The sequence below is a fragment of the Mangifera indica genome, chromosome 1 (genome assembly GCF_011075055.1).
Source record: "Mangifera indica cultivar Alphonso chromosome 1, CATAS_Mindica_2.1, whole genome shotgun sequence".
Classification (NCBI taxonomy): Eukaryota; Viridiplantae; Streptophyta; class Magnoliopsida; order Sapindales; family Anacardiaceae; genus Mangifera; species Mangifera indica.
In genome coordinates, this window is record NC_058137.1 from 19,094,312 (window position 1) to 19,113,655 (window position 19,344).

General features: G+C 33.6%; 1 protein-coding gene across 1 annotated transcript; it reads left to right on the top strand.

The window, feature by feature from the left end:
- The first annotated feature begins 1,257 nt into the window (after positions 1-1,257).
- LOC123194376 (probable cytosolic oligopeptidase A) lies at positions 1,258-15,157 on the top strand. The gene is made up of 17 exons (XM_044607568.1): positions 1,258-1,713; positions 1,995-2,162; positions 2,452-2,575; positions 2,980-3,056; positions 3,838-3,981; positions 4,080-4,310; positions 4,377-4,467; positions 5,039-5,160; positions 5,628-5,735; positions 5,831-6,076; positions 6,457-6,602; positions 13,222-13,339; positions 13,521-13,680; positions 13,773-13,804; positions 13,966-14,031; positions 14,659-14,730; positions 14,887-15,157. The coding sequence occupies exons 1-17, from the start codon at positions 1,273-1,275 to the stop codon at positions 14,971-14,973; spliced, it is 2,433 nt and encodes an 810-aa protein (XP_044463503.1). The 5' UTR covers positions 1,258-1,272; the 3' UTR covers positions 14,974-15,157.
- The last annotated feature ends 4,187 nt before the right edge of the window (positions 15,158-19,344 follow it).

Consider the following 19,344-nt stretch of genomic DNA (forward strand, 5'->3'; position numbering starts at 1 on the left):
AAGAACTTTCCAACAAGCTATAATAGCACTCATGATTCATCAGATAAAATATGAGACGAAATCAGTGGTAAAACTGTAAATATTATCCAACTCTCTGTCATGAACAAAATCACACACATAGATACCCCAAATGGCAAAACAACATTTCTCAACTCCAAAATCATCATTTATAACATGGATCCAAGGAACCAAAAGCTTAAAACAGGAAACATATCAAAGGTAATACCTCTTACCTTGTTTTAAGCAAAATCTTTGCAAGTTGGTTTTCTCCTCTTTGTCTTCCTCCTCTTATCACCAAAACCACCTTAAATCAATACCAAAATATACTAACATTTTTATATAACATGCATCCAATATATACAAACATAGGAAAAAAGAAAAAAAAAAAGATCTTTTGGTTACCAAAGCTCTAAAAGTGTTTCTTTTTCTTTTCTTTCCTTACTTTTCTTTCAAACCCTTCAAATCATCCACTTTCCTTCTAAAAACAAAGAAAACAAGCATGAAAGAGGTTTCTTTTCTGGAAGAGGCGGAGAAGATAATAGAAAAAGGTAGAACTGCCTTTTTTTGACTTTTCTCTCTTTATATATACATATTTATCTCTTTATCTTTTTTTTTTTTTTTGTATTTATATATATACATATGTATATATATATGTATATATATATATATATACATATGTATATATATATGTATATATATATATATATACATATGTATATATATATAAAATTAAAAATATCTCAAAACAGGGTCAAAAGACATAAACACCCCTGAAACATACTTGAGGGTATTACAAACTCTGTCTTTAGCAATAGCTCCAAAGATTGAAAACTAAACACTAAGGGGGAAATGTCTTTTTTTAAAACTTAACCTAGGGAAAAAACTTTTAGTTTTTAGGGTTTATGGGAGGAAAATAGATTAAATTTTAATTTATTTTTAATATTACAGATAAAATAATAATTTTATCGTTTAAACTAATAGATTTAATCTCTCATAGATGAGTGTTTGAGATTTTCAAAATTAAATGCAATAAAACTTTGGGTGGGAATAAACCTTTTGGCCTAATTAAAATCTTTGAGTGGCAGTGTAACATTATTCCATACTTGATGTAGGGTTTTATTATTTCAAATCACATATTTAGATTGAACTTCATGTACCTGCCAGTTTCGTCGACCAAATACAGACTCCTCTGACAATAAATAAAACAAATAATAGATGACCTTTCCATTTCCGTTAAATAACGAAAATCAGCACTCTCCTGTCAAAACTAACATGGTGAAGACCAAATTTGTAATTTCATACTCCCTACCCTCGGCGAACAGGCCTCCACTCTCCACTCTCCTTATACTCATCATGTTGATGGCTTCACGTCTCTCCTTTTCTCGCTCACTTCATCCGTTACTAAAACACTCTCCTACCAAAACTAAAACTCCTTTTTGTCGATTGACCCCTAAACATTTGAACAAATCTTATTTGTGTCCTCTCTGGTCTCCCTGTTTCTCTTTCTGTCTCCAGTCTCTTCACTATCGTAATCACAAGTCCAGAATTACCTCTCCCACTTTTTCTTTCTCTGCTTTCTCTTCACTCACTCCTCCGATGGCCGACGTGTCCGTTGAAGCCAATCCTTTGTTGCAAGACTTCGATTTTCCTCCTTTTGATGCCGTTAAAGCCGAACATGTTAGGCCTGGGATTCGTACTCTTTTGAAGCAGCTGGTATGGCCTTTTGATCTTTTGTCGTGTTTGGGTTTCTAGGTTTCTTCTGTTTTGATTGATTTGGTAGGAAAGTCTTAACCTTTTTTGTGTATCGATTCTTGGGCATTTTCTGTTTTATTGGGTTGTTAGGATTTAATCATCTTCTATGATTGTTTGGCCTCTTATTTGCTATATCGTTGGATTTGTTAATGTTTTGTTTATTTGTTTAATGTTCGGCGGAAGATACAATTTTGGTGTTGTGATCATTAACTTTGCTTTTGCTTTGTGGGATTTGATTGTAGGAAAATGATTTGGAGGAACTGGAGAAAACAGTGGAGCCCAACTGGCCTAAGTTGGTGGAGCCATTGGAGAAGATTTTAGATCGGTTGAGTGTGGTTTGGGGATTGATCAATCATCTTAAGTCTGTTAAGGACACTCCTGAACTCCGTTCTGCCATTGAAGAAGTCCAGGTTTGCGATTTTTGACACTATTATTCATAAAAACATGCACACATACAATTGAAAACGGCATAAGAAATCAAGTAATCTCTCATTTTTGGCGCCAGGATGACTAGTGGAAATTGCATTTGTCTCGGTTGACTCTATCTTTAAGTTATTTCAATCCTTTTGTTGTGGTATTGAGAAAAACAGATGACTGATAGTCTTGACTTCATTTCAATTGAATACAGTTGGTGCTTTATTTGGATATCATTGTTTTTGCACACTTTTGGTTATTACATTATATTACTTCTGTATGCAGCCAGAAAAAGTGAAGTTTCAGCTGAGGTTGGGACAAAGTAAACCCATCTATACTGCATTCAAGGCTATTCAAGAATCTCCCGAGTGGCATTCATTGAGTGAAGCTCAAAAACGTATAGTGGAATGTGAGTAAATTAATTTTTTATTGTGTCTATGGAGAATCACCGGTCTGCCTTTGTCAAATGTCAACTTGGTTTAGTTGTATGTAAGCTTTAAGTCCTATCATCTCTTTAAAGTCTTATATTCTGTTGTGTAATGTCCTGGAACTAGAAAAATTGTAGGTTTTATTTTTTTTGATTTGACAGGCAAAGCATCTGGTCTTGTTTTTTAATTTATATGCAGAGGTTTTTCTTGTTCTTTTCATCTTTTTTTTGTGTGCTATGGGCTGTTTGTTCCATTTTGTTTTGTGGCCTCATAAGTTTGGTTCTCTGGTCAGCTTGTAGAAATTTTCACATCTTTATTAATGTGCATTCCTAATTTCGTATTAGCATCTAGTCTGATTTGTGTTCTATATTTGTCACTATTGCAGCTCAAATAAAGGAAGCAGTTCTCAATGGTGTTTCGCTTGAAGATGATAAAAGAGAACAGTTTAACAAAATTGAACAGGTTTATTTTAATAGTAATAATTCAATTTTAAGTAAGAACCAGTTGAAAATGAGGATTGGTTTAAGTACAGTTCCATTTTTTATTTGCATAAGCACCTAGGCTGCAAGGAATTTGTTTATAACATGAAGATGGAAGATACCCATAACTCATAAAATTAGCACGGAAACATTTCTTTGATCTCTGCTGTCTTATACAATTTATTTACTGTCCTAATACAATTTGTAGAAGTTGGGTTCCATGTGCTACTTCTAGCAATAATCCTAGGATTTTTTTTGTTAATATTTATAAACGCCTGAGTATATGCATGTTCTCATGTATGTAAAAAATCCTACTTCAATTTTCTCCATTCTGTTATCTGTTTTCTCTCATGCGAACAGAAGTGTATAACATAATTGTCCTTGGATGTTAGAATATTTGTCTATGTTTTTTGTGCTTATCGGAATCTAGATTTTCAATAATCAGCTTGTAAATTCTTGACTTGTTAGTTAGTGTTTTTGTCAATATGAACCTGGAGTAAAAAGCTTTGCTTTTGTGGAAATGTTGCATATTGGCTTTTTCTTTTTTAATTTTTATTGTTTGTTCAAACTAGAAGAATATTTGAAGAGGAGCATATTGATGGGATGAAATCTAAGGGATAAAGTATGCCTTTTTACTTTTCTGTGGGCTTCAATCTCTCAGCAAGTTGAAGATGCTTCGTTCCTCTTTATTCATAGAAATTGAAATGCTGTATGTTTTACTTATTTACTATTTTGTGGTGGACTGTTTGGACTTAAATGTTCAGGAACTTGAAAAACTATCTCAAAAGTTTTCAGAGAATGTGCTGGATGCCACAAAGAAGTTTGAAAAATTGATGACAGATAAGAAAGAAATTGAAGGATTGCCTGCTACTTCTCTTGGATTAGCTGCTCAAACAGCAGTATCCAAGGTATTTTATGTCAAAATCTTTCAGTCATTAAGTCTGGTACATTAGTGCTTTTTTTTCCATTTTCATATTTCTTCTTTTATTTATGTATTTAATATCAGGGGCACAAAAATGCAACTGCTGAGAATGGGCCATGGATAATTACTTTGGATGCTCCAAGTTATATGTCTGTCATGCAACATGCTCGAAACCGTTCTTTGCGTGAAGAAATCTATCGAGCTTATATAACTCGTGCCTCGAGTGGCGATTTGGATAATACTCCAATCATTGACCAAATATTGAAGTTGAGGTTGGAAAAAGCAAAGCTCCTTGGCTACAATAATTATGCTGAGGTATGAATCTTTTGTGTCTTAATATATACTTCCTTTCTTTTGGCTAACCGTGGCATATTAAACCAGGTCAGCATGGCAACCAAAATGGCTACTGTTGATAAAGCAATAGAGCTATTGGAAAAGCTTCGTAGTGCATCTTGGAACCCTGCTGTTCAAGGTATCTCCTGAGATATGATTTTTAAGATATTCAAAGGTTTGATCTTGTTCATATTAGGCTGTAGATATCATCAAAAGCAGGCTGATCTATGTGGTAGAAACCCCTCTAAACATTTGAGAATATTCTAAATGTAAATTAGGCCCCTCAAATATTATTATATGCAAATTAGCCCCTCAATTGCAACCTCGTCATTTTGTTTGACACATTTCAGACCCCTAAATGTAATACTGTTTTATTGACTCTCAAAAATTAAGCTGTTTGGTTTAATTTTTATTTAATATCTGTATATTTTCTTATTTGTTGTGTTGCATGCACACTCTTTTATAACTCGCTATAGATAAATAGGCAGATACGAGATATATCTACTCACCCACTATATAAGAACATATTGCTCAAATTCAATTAACCAAGTGCCGTACAACTTTGGCCACATTTTTCCTTAGAAGACATGTTTATGTTTCTATGTTTGATTCTCTAAGAACAAAGTTATATCGTTCTGGGAGAAGTTTTCTCTCTGCTCAAATTCAAAAACTTTATTTGATGGATTGATCAATCTTTATCTCTGTTGTAGATATGGAAGACCTTAAAGCTTTCTCCAAAGCTCAAGGTGCATCAGAAGCTAATGATTTAAGCAATTGGGATATCAATTTTTGGAGTGAGAGGCTTCGTGAATCAAAATATGACATCAATGAGGTTAAATCTCTCACTCTCTACCTGTGTGTCTTTCAGCGATGCTTTTTTGTGAAGACATGCTTCTTCATAACGTGCTAAAATCAACACAGCCCTCAAAACCTATATAAAGGTGTTATCAATTCAGTTTTTCTGCTTATTGTATCATTGTGGTTAAAAAAAATGACTGAGTTGAAATACAATCTCCATTTATGTATTGTAGTGAGCCAGTTATACAATTTTTTTTGCTTCAGTTATAGTTTTTTAAAGATATAATTTATGTTCTAGTTTATAAAATCTCTTGGATATTAGTGCATTCAAATAAGAAAAACATACCTGCTTAAACTGTGTTTTTAAAACTTATAACAACCAAAGTTATATCAATATGTGTTCTACTACTTACTTTTTCATTTTTTTGGGCTTAAATTTGGTTATTATTGCACTTAGCTTTGTTTGGAGAAACTAACCTGGCCTACTGCTTAATTCTGCAGGAAGAACTTCGGCCTTATTTCTCATTGCCAAAAGTTATGGATGGCCTTTTCAACCTTGCGAAGACACTTTTTGGAATTGACATTGAACCAGTTGATGGTCTTGCTCCTGTAATAATCAAATGCTTCAATTTCTTTCCGCATTTTTCTTTTGTAGCTTGCAATTTCAATTTACATGCTGTTTGCCATTGGTTATTGTGTTACAGGTTTGGAACAGTGATGTCAGATTCTATTGCGTGAAAGATTCTTCTGGTAGTCCAATTGCATACTTTTATTTTGATCCATATTCTCGTCCATCTGAGAAACGGGGAGGTGCCTGGATGGATGAGGTTGTTGCTCGAAGTCGTGTTTTGTCACGTAATGGGGTTGCTGCCAGGTTACCTATTGCACACATGGTGTGCAACCAAACACCGCCAGTTGGGGACAAGCCAAGTCTTATGACCTTTCGTGAGGTGAGTTTAAACACATGGTTTTTGTCTACATGACTTTCGATTTTGGCTCTTTAGAGGACAGCAGAGGAGCACTCAGTAGGCTGGTATATGTATACTTACTATGGATAGGCCTGGGAAGCTTTGGGTCTCTGTATGTAGAGAAGAAGCCAAACCTTATCTCTTCTATATTCTTCATGTTTTGTTGTGTGTATCAATAACAAGTATGGAGCCGCCATAAAAGTTTTGACCGTAAGACATCATTTCCTCACATTTTTTCACTGCCAAGAGACTCATGAGTGTTCCATGATTTAGAATGAGAAATTTTCCTGGTGGTGTGGATCAATCATGCTGCTGGTTTACACTTTATTGGAAGTCATATTGATTCATGGCATTGTTTGTAGGTTGAGACTGTATTTCATGAATTTGGCCACGCACTTCAACATATGTTAACCAAGCAAGATGAAGGCCTAGTTGCTGGCATTCGAAATGTTGAGTGGGATGCAGTTGAATTACCTTCACAATTCATGGAAAACTGGTGTTACCATAGGTAACTTCGTGTGACCTAAGACTTAGTAATTATCTTTGTAAGCATTTTGGGTTGTTTTTAAAATTTATCTAAGTTGTTTGATATTAACATAAGAGAAGCGATGAATAAATGTTTTAAAATGTTAAGGGTTTACAATTCAATTTACATCTAGTAGTTACTTATTTGACATTACAACCTTTATTTGCTCTTGTATAAAATATGGTGTATTTTGTTACTTAGTTTTGAATTTGAGGTTGTAATTTTAATCTAGTACCTGTTATGAAATATTTGATTATGAAAGTGGTGGTGTAACTATGCATCATTGAAAGGCAAGCTTTTAGTAGAGTAAGTTTATGATAGCTTTTGTAGTTGTCAAATGTAGCATCAATATGGGACAGATTCTGATGATTTTTAGAATCATAGGTATCTTTTCTCTCTCTCTCTCTCTCTCTCTCTCACACACATTTTTTTTCAGTAGTAAAAAAAGTTAGAAACCTTAGTAAAATTACCCCCTTATGATACTATTTGTTGGAGATTTCTGAAATCACTCCCATTAAATCCCTAAAATCTCTCCCTTTTATTTTGATGTAAATTTGTGTGTATCTTAGAATTATTTGTTAGTTGATTTGATTTGATTAGATTGATTTTTTTCCTTTTCTAAGAGTTGACCTTAAGATATAATCCTTAATTAGGATCTTGCTTTGTTGTGTAAATACTGTAAAATTATTCATAGAAAGTATGAATGAAATTATCCTTTCCTTCCTAGTCTTAGAGCCTCTTTCCTAGGACTTATTCACCTTTTTATTATTATTATTATTATTATTATTATTATTATTATTATTATTTTCCTAGCCTTCATTGCCAAACAATCCATTAATATCGGCCTTCATTGCTGATTTTTCAATTCAGCCTTCATTGCTAGTACACCCCAATTCCCCAATTCTCAGAGTCTTTTGGTATTAATATGTCTACCATTTCAAACGCCACCTCAAATTCCTCTGGTGTTGCATTTGAATCCTCATCAAATGGGTCAAATAGTGAGCTGCAAAGCATGAATCCTTCCTATCACCTTGATGTGAAGAATTACCTGCAATGGAGCCAAATTGTCAAAACTTTCCTGAACGGTCGTGGAAAATTAAGCCATCTAAATGCACTGGTCCAAGTCCATTTGATCCAAAATTTGCAGCATGGGATGAGAAGGATTTCATGATCATGTCATGGTGATAGGCACCTATGCAGTGCTTCCGAAACTCTAGGCAGATCCACACTCAACCACACAATCACTAATCAGATGGCAAAGCAAAGCAAATATTTTTCACCCAAGAACAAAATGCATCTGTAAATCAAGCAGGAAATATGTATTGTATTAATTGATTCATCAGTTTAATTACAGCAATCTTTCATCAATACAATGACTATTTCCCAGCTGTTGCAATTGTTAATCATCAAACAATCACCAAGCTGTAACAGGATTTTCGGAATTTGCACAAGCACAAAATACAGTGATACTAGTTCCCCAGAGTTCCCAAAAACCCAAAACACAGTAGACCGACATTCTCCTTGCTCAGCTTCCAAGAAGCTGGCACTCTCCCACCAACATTTCAATTTTTTCTCCTCTTTTTTCTGCACGCACACCTGCTCCCTTTTTCTCCATTCCTTCAACTAATCTTTTCTTTTTTTCCTCTAATGTTGCGCCACGTGTCCCTTTCTCCTGTTGTTGACTTGTTAATAGAGTTGAGGTCATTCTGTCTTCCTGTTTGCTGCCAACTACCATCCTTTCTTTCTTTTCTTTTTTCCTACATGAGACATAAACGTTGGTCCTAACACATGGTTGTGGTACTCCATGCAGCTTGATATCAACCACAATTTGATGTTTCTACCAAGTGCAAAAGTCATTTGGGACACTCTTCAGCAGAACTACTTTTTAAAGCAGGATATGGCAGTGGTTTATGAGCTACAAACCAAGATTTCATCAACGAAGCAAGGTTCAATGTCTATGCAGGACTATTATAACCTAATGAATAGGCTATGGTTGGAGATGGGTCACTACCAAGATCTTAAGATGAAGTACAGTGACAACGTAGAGATTCTATTGGAGTTTGTTGAACAAGACCGCATTTTTTTTATTTTTAGCTAGACTAACTCCTGAAGAATGTTCAGGTTTGAATCCAAATCCTAGGGAAAGAGCGGTTGCCTTCAATTACAAAGATTTTCCCTATTATCCGAGGAGAGGAACATAGGAGGAACGTTGTGATGAACACTTCTTTGGGAGAAACATCTGGTTTGATCTCAAAAAGGTCAAATGAGACTAGAAACAAGAATGTTGACAATGAAAATTATAAGTCGGGCAACAGGGAAGTATAAAATTAACTCCACTCTTTTTGAAGAATGTTTTGCATGTCCCAAATTTATCAACTAATCTCATTTCCATCCATAAACTTGCCAAAGACCTGAAATGTAAGATCACATTTTATGAATCTCATTGTGTTTTTTAGAAGCTAACTTTGGGGAAAATGATTGGATTTGCTAGAGAATGCAATAGGTTATACTTCCTTGAAGAACTATTTGGTTGTCTAGGGAAGAATCAACTTAAAATGTCTTGTTATGCTCAAGGTCCTGATTCTAAAATCACTGAGATCTAGTTTCATCATTTACATCTTGGCCGTCCTCCCTTTCCTTTGTTAAGACATTTATTTCCTTCACTTTTTCAAAATTTTTCAATTGGTGATTTTCATTGTGATGTATGTCAATTTGCTAAAAGTCATCGTGTTTCTTTTCTTTCAACCTTCATAAAATCAAATAAACTATTTGTTCTTATTCATTTGGATATTTGGGGGTTAGTTAAAATTTCTAATGTGACAAGGGCTCAGTGGTTTGTCTCATTTATTGATGATTGTACTTGTACAACGTGGCTTTACCTCAGGAAAAAAAATCAGAGGTTGGTTCCATATTTCCTCAATTTCACAAAATGATCAGCACACAATTTAGAGAAAACATTTGAAGAGTTGGATTAGATAATGCTAGGGATTATTTTAATCAATTTCCCATTTCTTTCTTTCAAAAAGAGAGTATAATTTATGAGTCATCATGTGTTGAAACACCCCAACAAAATGGGGTTGCAAAACAAAAAAATTGTCATCTCTTAGAGGTCACACATTCATTATCGTTTCAAGCAAATGTGCCTAAATTCTTATGGGGTGAAGTGGTGTTAACTGATGTATACCTAATAAATCGACTCCTTTCTAAAGTCTTTGGAAATAAAAGTCCAATTCACAAGTTATCTGAATTTTTCCCTGATCTAGTTTATGTAAAAAATCTTCTCTTTAAAGTGTTTGGATGCATTGGATATATTCATATGCATAAGCAACATCGTTCAAAATTAGATCTAAGAGCCCAAAAGTGTCTTTATAGGATATTCTAGCATCCAAAAAGGGTACAAATGTTACCATCCCTCAGCAAAAAACTGATTGTCACATTTAATAAAGCTGAACCTTTTTTCTCAGGTGTGTAACTTCATCTTTAGGGAGAGAGAAATTACCAGGAAAATAAGGGTTTGTTAGATTCTTTGGGTTCTTTAGGATATTCAGGTTCAGCCCCATTCCTAGAAATTATGTCCAAGTCAACTCCAAATAAGAACAATGAAAATCCCAATGCTGAAACTACCATCCTAAATGCATGAACCATACCCCCTTCTTCTCAAATGGAAATAGAATTTGATCTGCCACCGACTGATAAACTTGAGGACATTTCTAATAAGGCCAAAAGACTTGTTCTCACGCAAGGTTAAGTGTTATCCCAAACTCATGCCCTCTAACTTTCAAAAGGAAACTCTCACTTATGGGTAAAATTTTGTTAAAAAACTCAATTAATGTTAAAAGCAAAATTGTTATTTAACAAAAAAATTTTAAAAACTAAAGTTTTATTATATTTTCGCCCCTCAGTTTGAAAATCTAACAATTTTTGCTCACCCAAAGTTTGAAAAGTGGCAATTTCATCCCTAAGATTTTGAAACCATTGCTACAGATGGCGAAGTTTGTTGTCTCCGGCCACGTTGGCTCTCTTTCTTAGCTTATCTCCTCCCAGCTTGTTCCTACCCACCAACGACAATGATTTCCTCTTGTCTTCGTCGAAGGTAATCACTTAATCGGTGGGTGGAAACAAGTCGGCAGGGAGAGGTAACACAGGTGGGAGGACAAACGCGTTTGTCATTTTTGGCAATGGTTTCAAAACCTTAGGGGTGAAATTGCTATTTTTCAAACTTTGAATTGGGGGGAATTATTAGATTTTCAAACTGAAGGGTAAAAATGTGATAAATTTTTAGTTTTTAAATTTTTTTTGTTAAATAACAATTTTGCCCTTAATTTTAACAGAATTTTGCTTATGGATGAGACTTTGGGTTTTTGAAAGTTGGAGAGTAAAATGTTGGAATTACATCTAACCCTGGATGGGAACAAGTCTTTTGGCCTCTAATAATTCTGAAGCTCCTTCATCTAGATAGTTGAAGTAGTAGTCAAAGAGAGTACAATCTAGGCCAGTGACAAAGCAAATTCAAGATTTTAATCCAAGTTCAGGTACTGAAATAACCATTCCGAATACATGATCAACCAAGCACTCATCATGAAATTGACCAACCTGAATCCGTCTATGATCCTACCCTTGACCTTCCCATAGCCATGAGAAAAGGAACCAGAAAATGTACACAAAATCCTATATCCAATTTTATTTCTTTTCAGAGATTATCCCCACAACACAAAAGCTTCCTTGCTACTGTTGATAAAGTTGAAATTCCAAAAAATTTTCTGGAAGCCTTAAAGGACAGAAATTAGGCACTTGCAATGGAGGAAATGAATGCTTTGGAAAAAAATAAAATTTGGGAGGTAATTACTAGACCAAAAGGGAAAACTATAGTTGGCTACAAATGGATATATACTTTGAAATTCAAAGTTGTTAGGTCTCTTGAGAGGTACAAGGTGAGGTTAGTTGCAAAGGGTTGTATCCAAACATATGGAGTCGACTATCTAGAAACTTTTGCTCTAGTGGTAAAAATGAATACAGTCAGAATTCTTTTGTCTCTTGTAGCACAATTTGAATGGGATCTTTAGCAATTTGAGGTGAAGAATGCATTCCTTCACAGGGACTTAGATGAAGAAGTGTTAATGGAATTGGCACTGGGATTTGATATGAAATTTGGCCTCAACAAGGTTTGTAAATTGAGAAAGGCCCTTTATGGATTAAAACAATCACAAGAGCTTGGTTTGGAAGGTTTACGAAAGCAATGTTAAGGATTGGATATAAGCAAAGTCAGGGTGATCATACTCTATTTGTTAAGCATTCGAGTAATGGGAAGATTACCATTTTGCTAGTGTATGTCGATGATATAATCATTGCAGGAGATGATGTTGAAGAAAAGAGAAGGTTCCAAGATCAGTTAACCCAAGAATTTGAAATAAAAGAGCTTGGGAGACTAAAATATTTTCTTGGAATTGAAGTTGCATATTCCAAGCAGGGAATATTTCTATCGCAGAAATATATCCTTGATCTCCATAAGGATACCGGAATGATTTTCTGTGAGGCTTCTAGTACTCATATAGATCTAAATCACAGAACTTGTGCAAATAGAGAAAGTAGTACAGTGGACAAAGGGAGGTACCAACGTTTGGTAGGAAGATTAATTTATCTCTCCCACACTAGACCAAACATAGCATATGTTGTAAGCATTGTGAGTCAATTTATGCATGAGCCAACAGAAGAACACTTACAAGCAGTGCTAAGAATTCTCCAATACTTGAAGGCTACTCCAGGAAAAGGTATACTATATAAAAAGGGAGAAGAATTAATAGTTGAAGCCTATAGTTATGTAGATTATGCTGGATCTGTGGTGAATAGGTCTACAACAGGTTATTACACATTTATAGCAGGTAACCTAGTCACTTGGAGGAGTAAGAAACTAAGCGTTGTCGCAAGATCAAGTGTCGAAGCTGAATTTCGGGCAATGTGACATGCAATTTGTGAACTTCTATGGTTAAATATTATTTTGAATGATCTTAAGATTGAAAGAAGTGGACTAATGAGGTTGTATTGTGACAACAAATCTGCAATTAGCATAGCCCACAATCCAGTCCAGCATGACCAGACCAAACATATTGAAATTGATAGACACTTCATAGAGGAGAAGTTGGACAGCGGATTGATAACCACTTATTTTGTCTTCTCAGGCAACCAGCTAGCTGATGTCTTAACTAAGGCCTTCCCACTTTGAGATTTCAGGAAATAACAAGCAAGCTGGGGAGGAGGATATTCATTTTCCAGCTTGAGGACTGTTGGAGATTCCTGAAATCATTCCCATTAAATCCCTAAAATCTCTCCCTTTTATTCTGATGTAAATTTGTGTACATCTTAGAATTATTTGTTTGTTGATTTGATTTGTTTAGATTGATTTTTTTCCTTTACTAAGAGTTGACCTCAGGATATGATCCTTAATTAGGATCTTGCTTTGTTGTATGAAATATTGATTCATTTTTCACTGGAAAAATTGTTTTTGTCAGCTTTATATAGGCATTGTTAGAATAATTTTCATAGTCTTGATTGTATCATTGTAGATTTACACGATGTGATGACATTTCACATGTTTTTGCTGCAGGGATACTTTGATGAGCATTGCAAAGCACTACGAAACTGGAGAGAGTCTCCCAGAAGATGTGTATAAGAAGCTGCTTGCTGCAAGGACTTTTCGTGCTGGCTCCCTTAGCCTTCGTCAGGTTTGTGGAAGATGTAGTAATTTTCCGTGGAATTTTTTTGGGTACATTCTTTGGTAGATGTGATAGGATATCTTTTGGGAAAACTAAATCATAATTTTGTGCTTTACATTTTGATGAGTGAAGTGAATATACAGATACATAATATGCCGTGGTTGTTCCCCATTGGAATGTATTTTTTCAGTTGAAATTTGCAAGTTTAGATTTGGAGCTGCACACAAGTTTTGTCCCTGGTGGGTCAGAATCTATTTATGATGTTGATCAAAGGGTTTCTAAGAAAACACAAGTGATTCCTTCCCTACCTGAGGATAGGTTCCTTTGTAGCTTCAACCATATATTTGCAGGTTTGTATATTTAATTTATTTGACCTTGCTGCTGTATTCTGATGCAATTTTTCACTTAAACATAGCCACTGATTAATTCTTGTGTTTATCAGGTGGATATGCTGCTGGGTATTACAGTTACAAGGTCATCAATTTAATTTATATTGTTGTGTTTTTATGTTTTACGTGTTTTTCCTGCTAAGTTTGGAATTGTGCACCCATGTTCTAAAACAAAATCTGCGTTGTTTTTCTCCTTTCCTGCATTGTTTTCTCTGCAATCTGAAAATGGAAGTATTAATTTTGCAGTGGGCTGAGGTGTTGTCTGCTGATGCTTTCTCAGCATTTGAGGATGCCGGATTGGATGACAGCAAGGTATGGTGATGGCAAGGGCTGTCAAGGACTGACCCATAGACCTGCACAAAACCTTGGCTTCATTTCTCTCTCCTGTATTCTTTGTTAATTAGCATCTGACTATAAATCCTCTCCGTTTAGCATCTGGCTGATTTTTTTATATTTTACTTATAATGCATTTAGTGTCTCATAAAACTTGGAATAGGAATGCCCTTTACATTGTGAACAAAACTTGTTCATGTCAAGTGATTATGACCAAGATTGTGGGGTCATTATGAAGAAATGTGAAGTCTTTCTATGAGTAAATTGGCCACAAGTGATTGGGTTTGTGAATTTGGTGAAATGTTCCTGAAGTTTTTCGAAATCTAAGTATGAAAGGATGCATGCGCTGGTTGAATTTTATATGTTGCGTTTTAGATTTTCATTATGTATGGTCCTTATTATTCTAATTAGCTAAAACATATCTAGTGCATGTTATATTTGTGATCGGATTGCATCATCATAAAAATAGAATCCAAATGTTGCTGCAAGGGATGGTTATAAAAGCAATCTTTTTCTTTCTAACAATTTTCTTAGCTTTACTTGAGCATCTCAAAATTCTGTTCATTTTTGCACTCTTTACAAAATATTGACTATCATGTACAACAGGCTGTCAAAGATACTGGGCATAGGTTCCGAGAGACCATTCTTGCTCTTGGGGGCGGAAAACCGCCATTGGAGGTTAGACTCACAACTGTTAAATATCCTGGGTGTTATTATTATTATTATTATCATTTTTTTTTTCAACAATTTGTGAAAGGATGATGTCTTTTTTTTAGTTATTTTATTTTTGCCTTGATAAATGATGTTAGTATGATCATATGATTTGCTATGTAGGTGTTCATTGCATTCCGAGGGCGTGAACCTTCACCGGAGCCACTACTCAGGCACAATGGCCTATTGTCAGCCACAGCCAGTGCTTGAGTTCGGAGAGGACATTTATCTTTGTTTTCTAGCATCTCTCTTCTTTATTTTTCTCCCAAAGAAAAGCTGTTCACATCTCATAAGCTATATTTAAATGTTAAATTATCATGATGGGAGATGTTTACTTTTTATGGTACATTCACTTGGAAAAATTATGGACATGCTGTCTTCAAGTCTTGCTTAACTTTGATTCTTGTGGCCTCTTCCTGTTTCCTGTTTGCGTACTGTTATGCGTACAATTTTTTGTTGCACAATTTGTATACACAGATGATTTGTTATTATATGAGTAAAAGTTATTTTATCTTTAATTCAAAATAATCAAATCACACAATAATATATTATCTGTGTATTTAAATTGTGTATCAAAAATACGTATGCATAATTTTATTATGCTTGTTTTGGAAATGAATACCCATGTTTCTACATATTTCTTTCATAATATCTTTTTATGTATTTTGCTCGAACCCTGAAGAAGGTGCATACATTACCACTAGTCATAATCCTTTAAGGGAGATCGAAATATAAAAAAAAAAAAAAAAAAAAAAAGAAATTGAGAAACCAAAAAAAATTTAACTACAGTAACAAACGCTGAGGGATTTTGACCCTTACAATTCTTTTTCATCCCATTTTGTTAATGTTTTCGTCATATATCTTTAAAATGCCATTGAAACCTCAAAATCCTAAGATTACTACAGCTTTATGTTTAAGCAAGTTTGATTCACGGTATGGTAATTTTAGATTTACTGGAATAGATTATGAAATTACTATGATATGTATATATTTTTAAAACGGTAGGTCAGACATTATTGATTGGAGGTTAACGTTAAAACAGGTGCCGTGTTGGCAGCATTATTGGTCCAATTAAAATTGATAGATTTTGATCAATTGAAATATTATGGTTTAATCTAATATTTTTCAAATTGGATTAGTTCTTACTGACTTATAATTTGATTAGTTCAATTGGCCAACTTAATTTATTATCAAATTATAATAAATTTTATTAAATAAAATCAATAATTTAACACGTATTTTAAATATAAACTATATAAAGCTCAGTAAAAATAAATTTGTACAATCATCTATAATAACAAAATATATTTATTTCTTGGAATCATAAATTTTAATTCATTGAAATAAGAGAAAAAACTCAAAAGAAGCAAAACAATAAAACAATTTCAAATATCTTTATAAAAAAATTCACACTCTACGACAAAAACTCTAACCAGTTTTCATCATTATCATGGTCATCAAGTGTCACCATTTTGTCATCTTTATCACCTATAAAAATATAATAAAATTATAATTTAACATAAATTTGAAATACAAATGAGTTTAAGGAACTTATTGATTTCAAACCAGCATTTAGAAACATAAGAACATAACTCTTCAATATCTTTTGGATATTTTTCATCAAACATATTTTCTAACTCATCATAATCAAGTTCTCCTCTATACTCTTCAATATTTTTTTGTCATTTTCATCAAGTGTAATTTGTTTAACCTCTTTACCCTTTTGCATCTTCAAAAATTTTTTGTAATCTGCATTAATAATCAAAGCCTGCAAATCATAAAATTAGTGGCTCCAAGACTCTGATTAGGCCTTTTTCTTAACCAATTCAAAGTCTATCTATGATTATAAACAAAAATTGTTATCTTAGAAGCAAGATTGCCCAAGCACATGAGACATTTTTCATATGTCCTTCATTATTAAATTAAGGGAAAAGGACAATTTCTCACCCAAGTTTTGTTGAAATGATAAATATATACCCATGACGGATGAAAAACTCAAATACCCATCCAAAGTTTACTTTGTTAGGACACATCCACATATTTTATGTTGTGGTTAAAGGGTAAATTCGTCATTTTAATAGTAATATTAAAATAATTAAATTTTTATCTCATTTTCCCTTTTAATTTGAAAAACTAACATTTTTCTTTTGAATTAAGTTTTAAAAAATTCATTTTTTCCCCTGAAATCTAGTCACTTTCTTCGGCGATGGCCGACCAATGGTGGAAGAGTCTTAGTCCAAAGGTTATCTTCTAAACGATGATCATCGTCCAATTATGACAAGTGTCATCCAAATCTGGACTATATTTCGTCATCCAAATCTTTGGATGACAGAGCATCATCCAAATCTGGACGACAAGCATCATCTAGAGAATGGATAATACTCCATCGTCTAATGAAGGACGATGCTCGTCATTTAACCTCCAACCACATTGGGCATCAGTAGCCGAAAAGAGGAGGTTTAGGGCGAAGAAAAAATTAGGGATGAGGGGGGGGGGGGGGGGGATTCAATTATGGGCTTAAATGTTAATTTTTAAAATATGAAGGGAAAAAGAGATAAAATTATATATTTTTTAATATTATTGTTAAATAACGATTTTACCCTTGTATTTAACAGAAAATTTAACGACAGTTTATGAATGGATTGGTATTTGGGTTTTTCACCTGTCATATGTATATTTTTTAGATTGAGCTAAAATTTGGGTGAAAAATTGTCCTTTACCCTTAAATTAATACAACGAGTAGCACATAGTGACCAACTAATGTGAGGAAATCTCTCAAAAAGTAAATATCGTACAACTTTGTAGCTCACTCCATTATCAATCACCATATGAACTACCTTTTGAGGACCCACCCATTTAACCATTTCTTCAAACAAATTACATAAAGTATCTGCATTTGTGGATAAATCTGAAGCATCAATTGATTTGACAAATGTAATCCATCTAAGATAATATACTAAGAAATTAATTAAAGACTTCTGTTTTGTATATGTCCAACCATCAACCATAATGGAAAATTTTGTTTCATCCCAAGTGCTTTGATAAGAGTCAAGAATTAATTTTACATGTTGCTTAGCGTTTTTCAACAAATTTACACATAAAACATGATAAGATAAGCCCTTATATCCATGACTCATATTTGTTATCTTGCTTATTGCGGTTTGGTAAAAAGCAGATTCACTACATTCATAGGAATACATGTATCGTAAAACCATAAGGCAATTTCCAAGTCAGTGTCATGTCATCTTTTTTTACTTGGCATGCGTGCATTGATGCTAGGTTGAGAAAGATCACAAGGCATTTTGAAATATGTGTCAATTTAACATTTGCTCTTCTTTTTCCTTTAGAGGAACTTGTAGACTGATGTGAAAGAATCTTTTGAATATCATCGTTATCATTATATAATTCTCCTCTTTCTTTGGCTTTTTTAATATTTTTTTGTAATGACTTTTTTGCTCGAAATTAAACATCTCTAGTAACTTTCTTACAAGGATCAACATTACATTTTTCTCCAACTAGATATTGTTTCATTTTATTAATACCTCTGCCTATTATTTGTTTTTGACAAAATCCACATATTGACACTTTCTTCCCATTAAAATTAGTTCCCTCATCGATATACTTCCATGTTATATCCTTTTTTTGTCGTATGGAACATTCAGAAAATGTTTGCTCTCTAGATTTTGCTTTAGAAGATGGTGTTGACTTTGATGATATATTATCCATTTCACAGGGGAAAAGAAAGAAAGCATTACATTTAATTCTACAACATCTTCTAATTTAACATTTTACAAAATAAATCATGAAATATTAATTACAAATTTATAATCTCTTAAGCCTTTAACCAACAACATCATTAATAGAAGTATATCCTATAAGATCTGACTGATTTCACGGTTAAAGCACTATTGTATAAGTATTGCATCATGCAATCAAAATTAAGAAGACATGTTGTCTCAAGTCATGTTTCTGTAATTAGTTAATAAGAATGCATGAAACAGACTCAAAGACATGTATAACCATGTAAACTGAAAAAAAAAAAAAAAGACTAACTCAATCCACCAAGGAAAAAAAAGGGGAACAATTGCATTATTCTATGATAGAAGAATCTGCTAAACTTAATTCCTGGAGTGTAATGATTCAGATTACTAGGGCTTGAAGGCAAGAAACAATTTAATATGGACTAGGTAAAAGCTAAATTTGATTTTATGCAAGGACATTACAACCATCTGTTATAAAAATAAAAAGTTCATATAATGACTTTATAATTTCTATTCTCATTTCAATGTTGGCATTTACTAAGTGTTTTTTGCATATCTAAAGAACAGATGGTTCATCTACTACTTCTCTGGTTGACCTCATTTTAGAACTATACAAATAGAGTTGCTGCTCTGCATGTAGCAAAGGCAGAGCAATCTCTAAATGCAATAAGTTACCCAATCACATTATTATAGGGGAGAAAAAACTTTAATAGGAAAATGAAAATCAGAATATTTCTCATCAGTTGAATGAACGAGAACACTTGAACTATAGATAACAGAGGTAAATTCATGTTGTCTCAAGTCATATTTCTTTAATTAG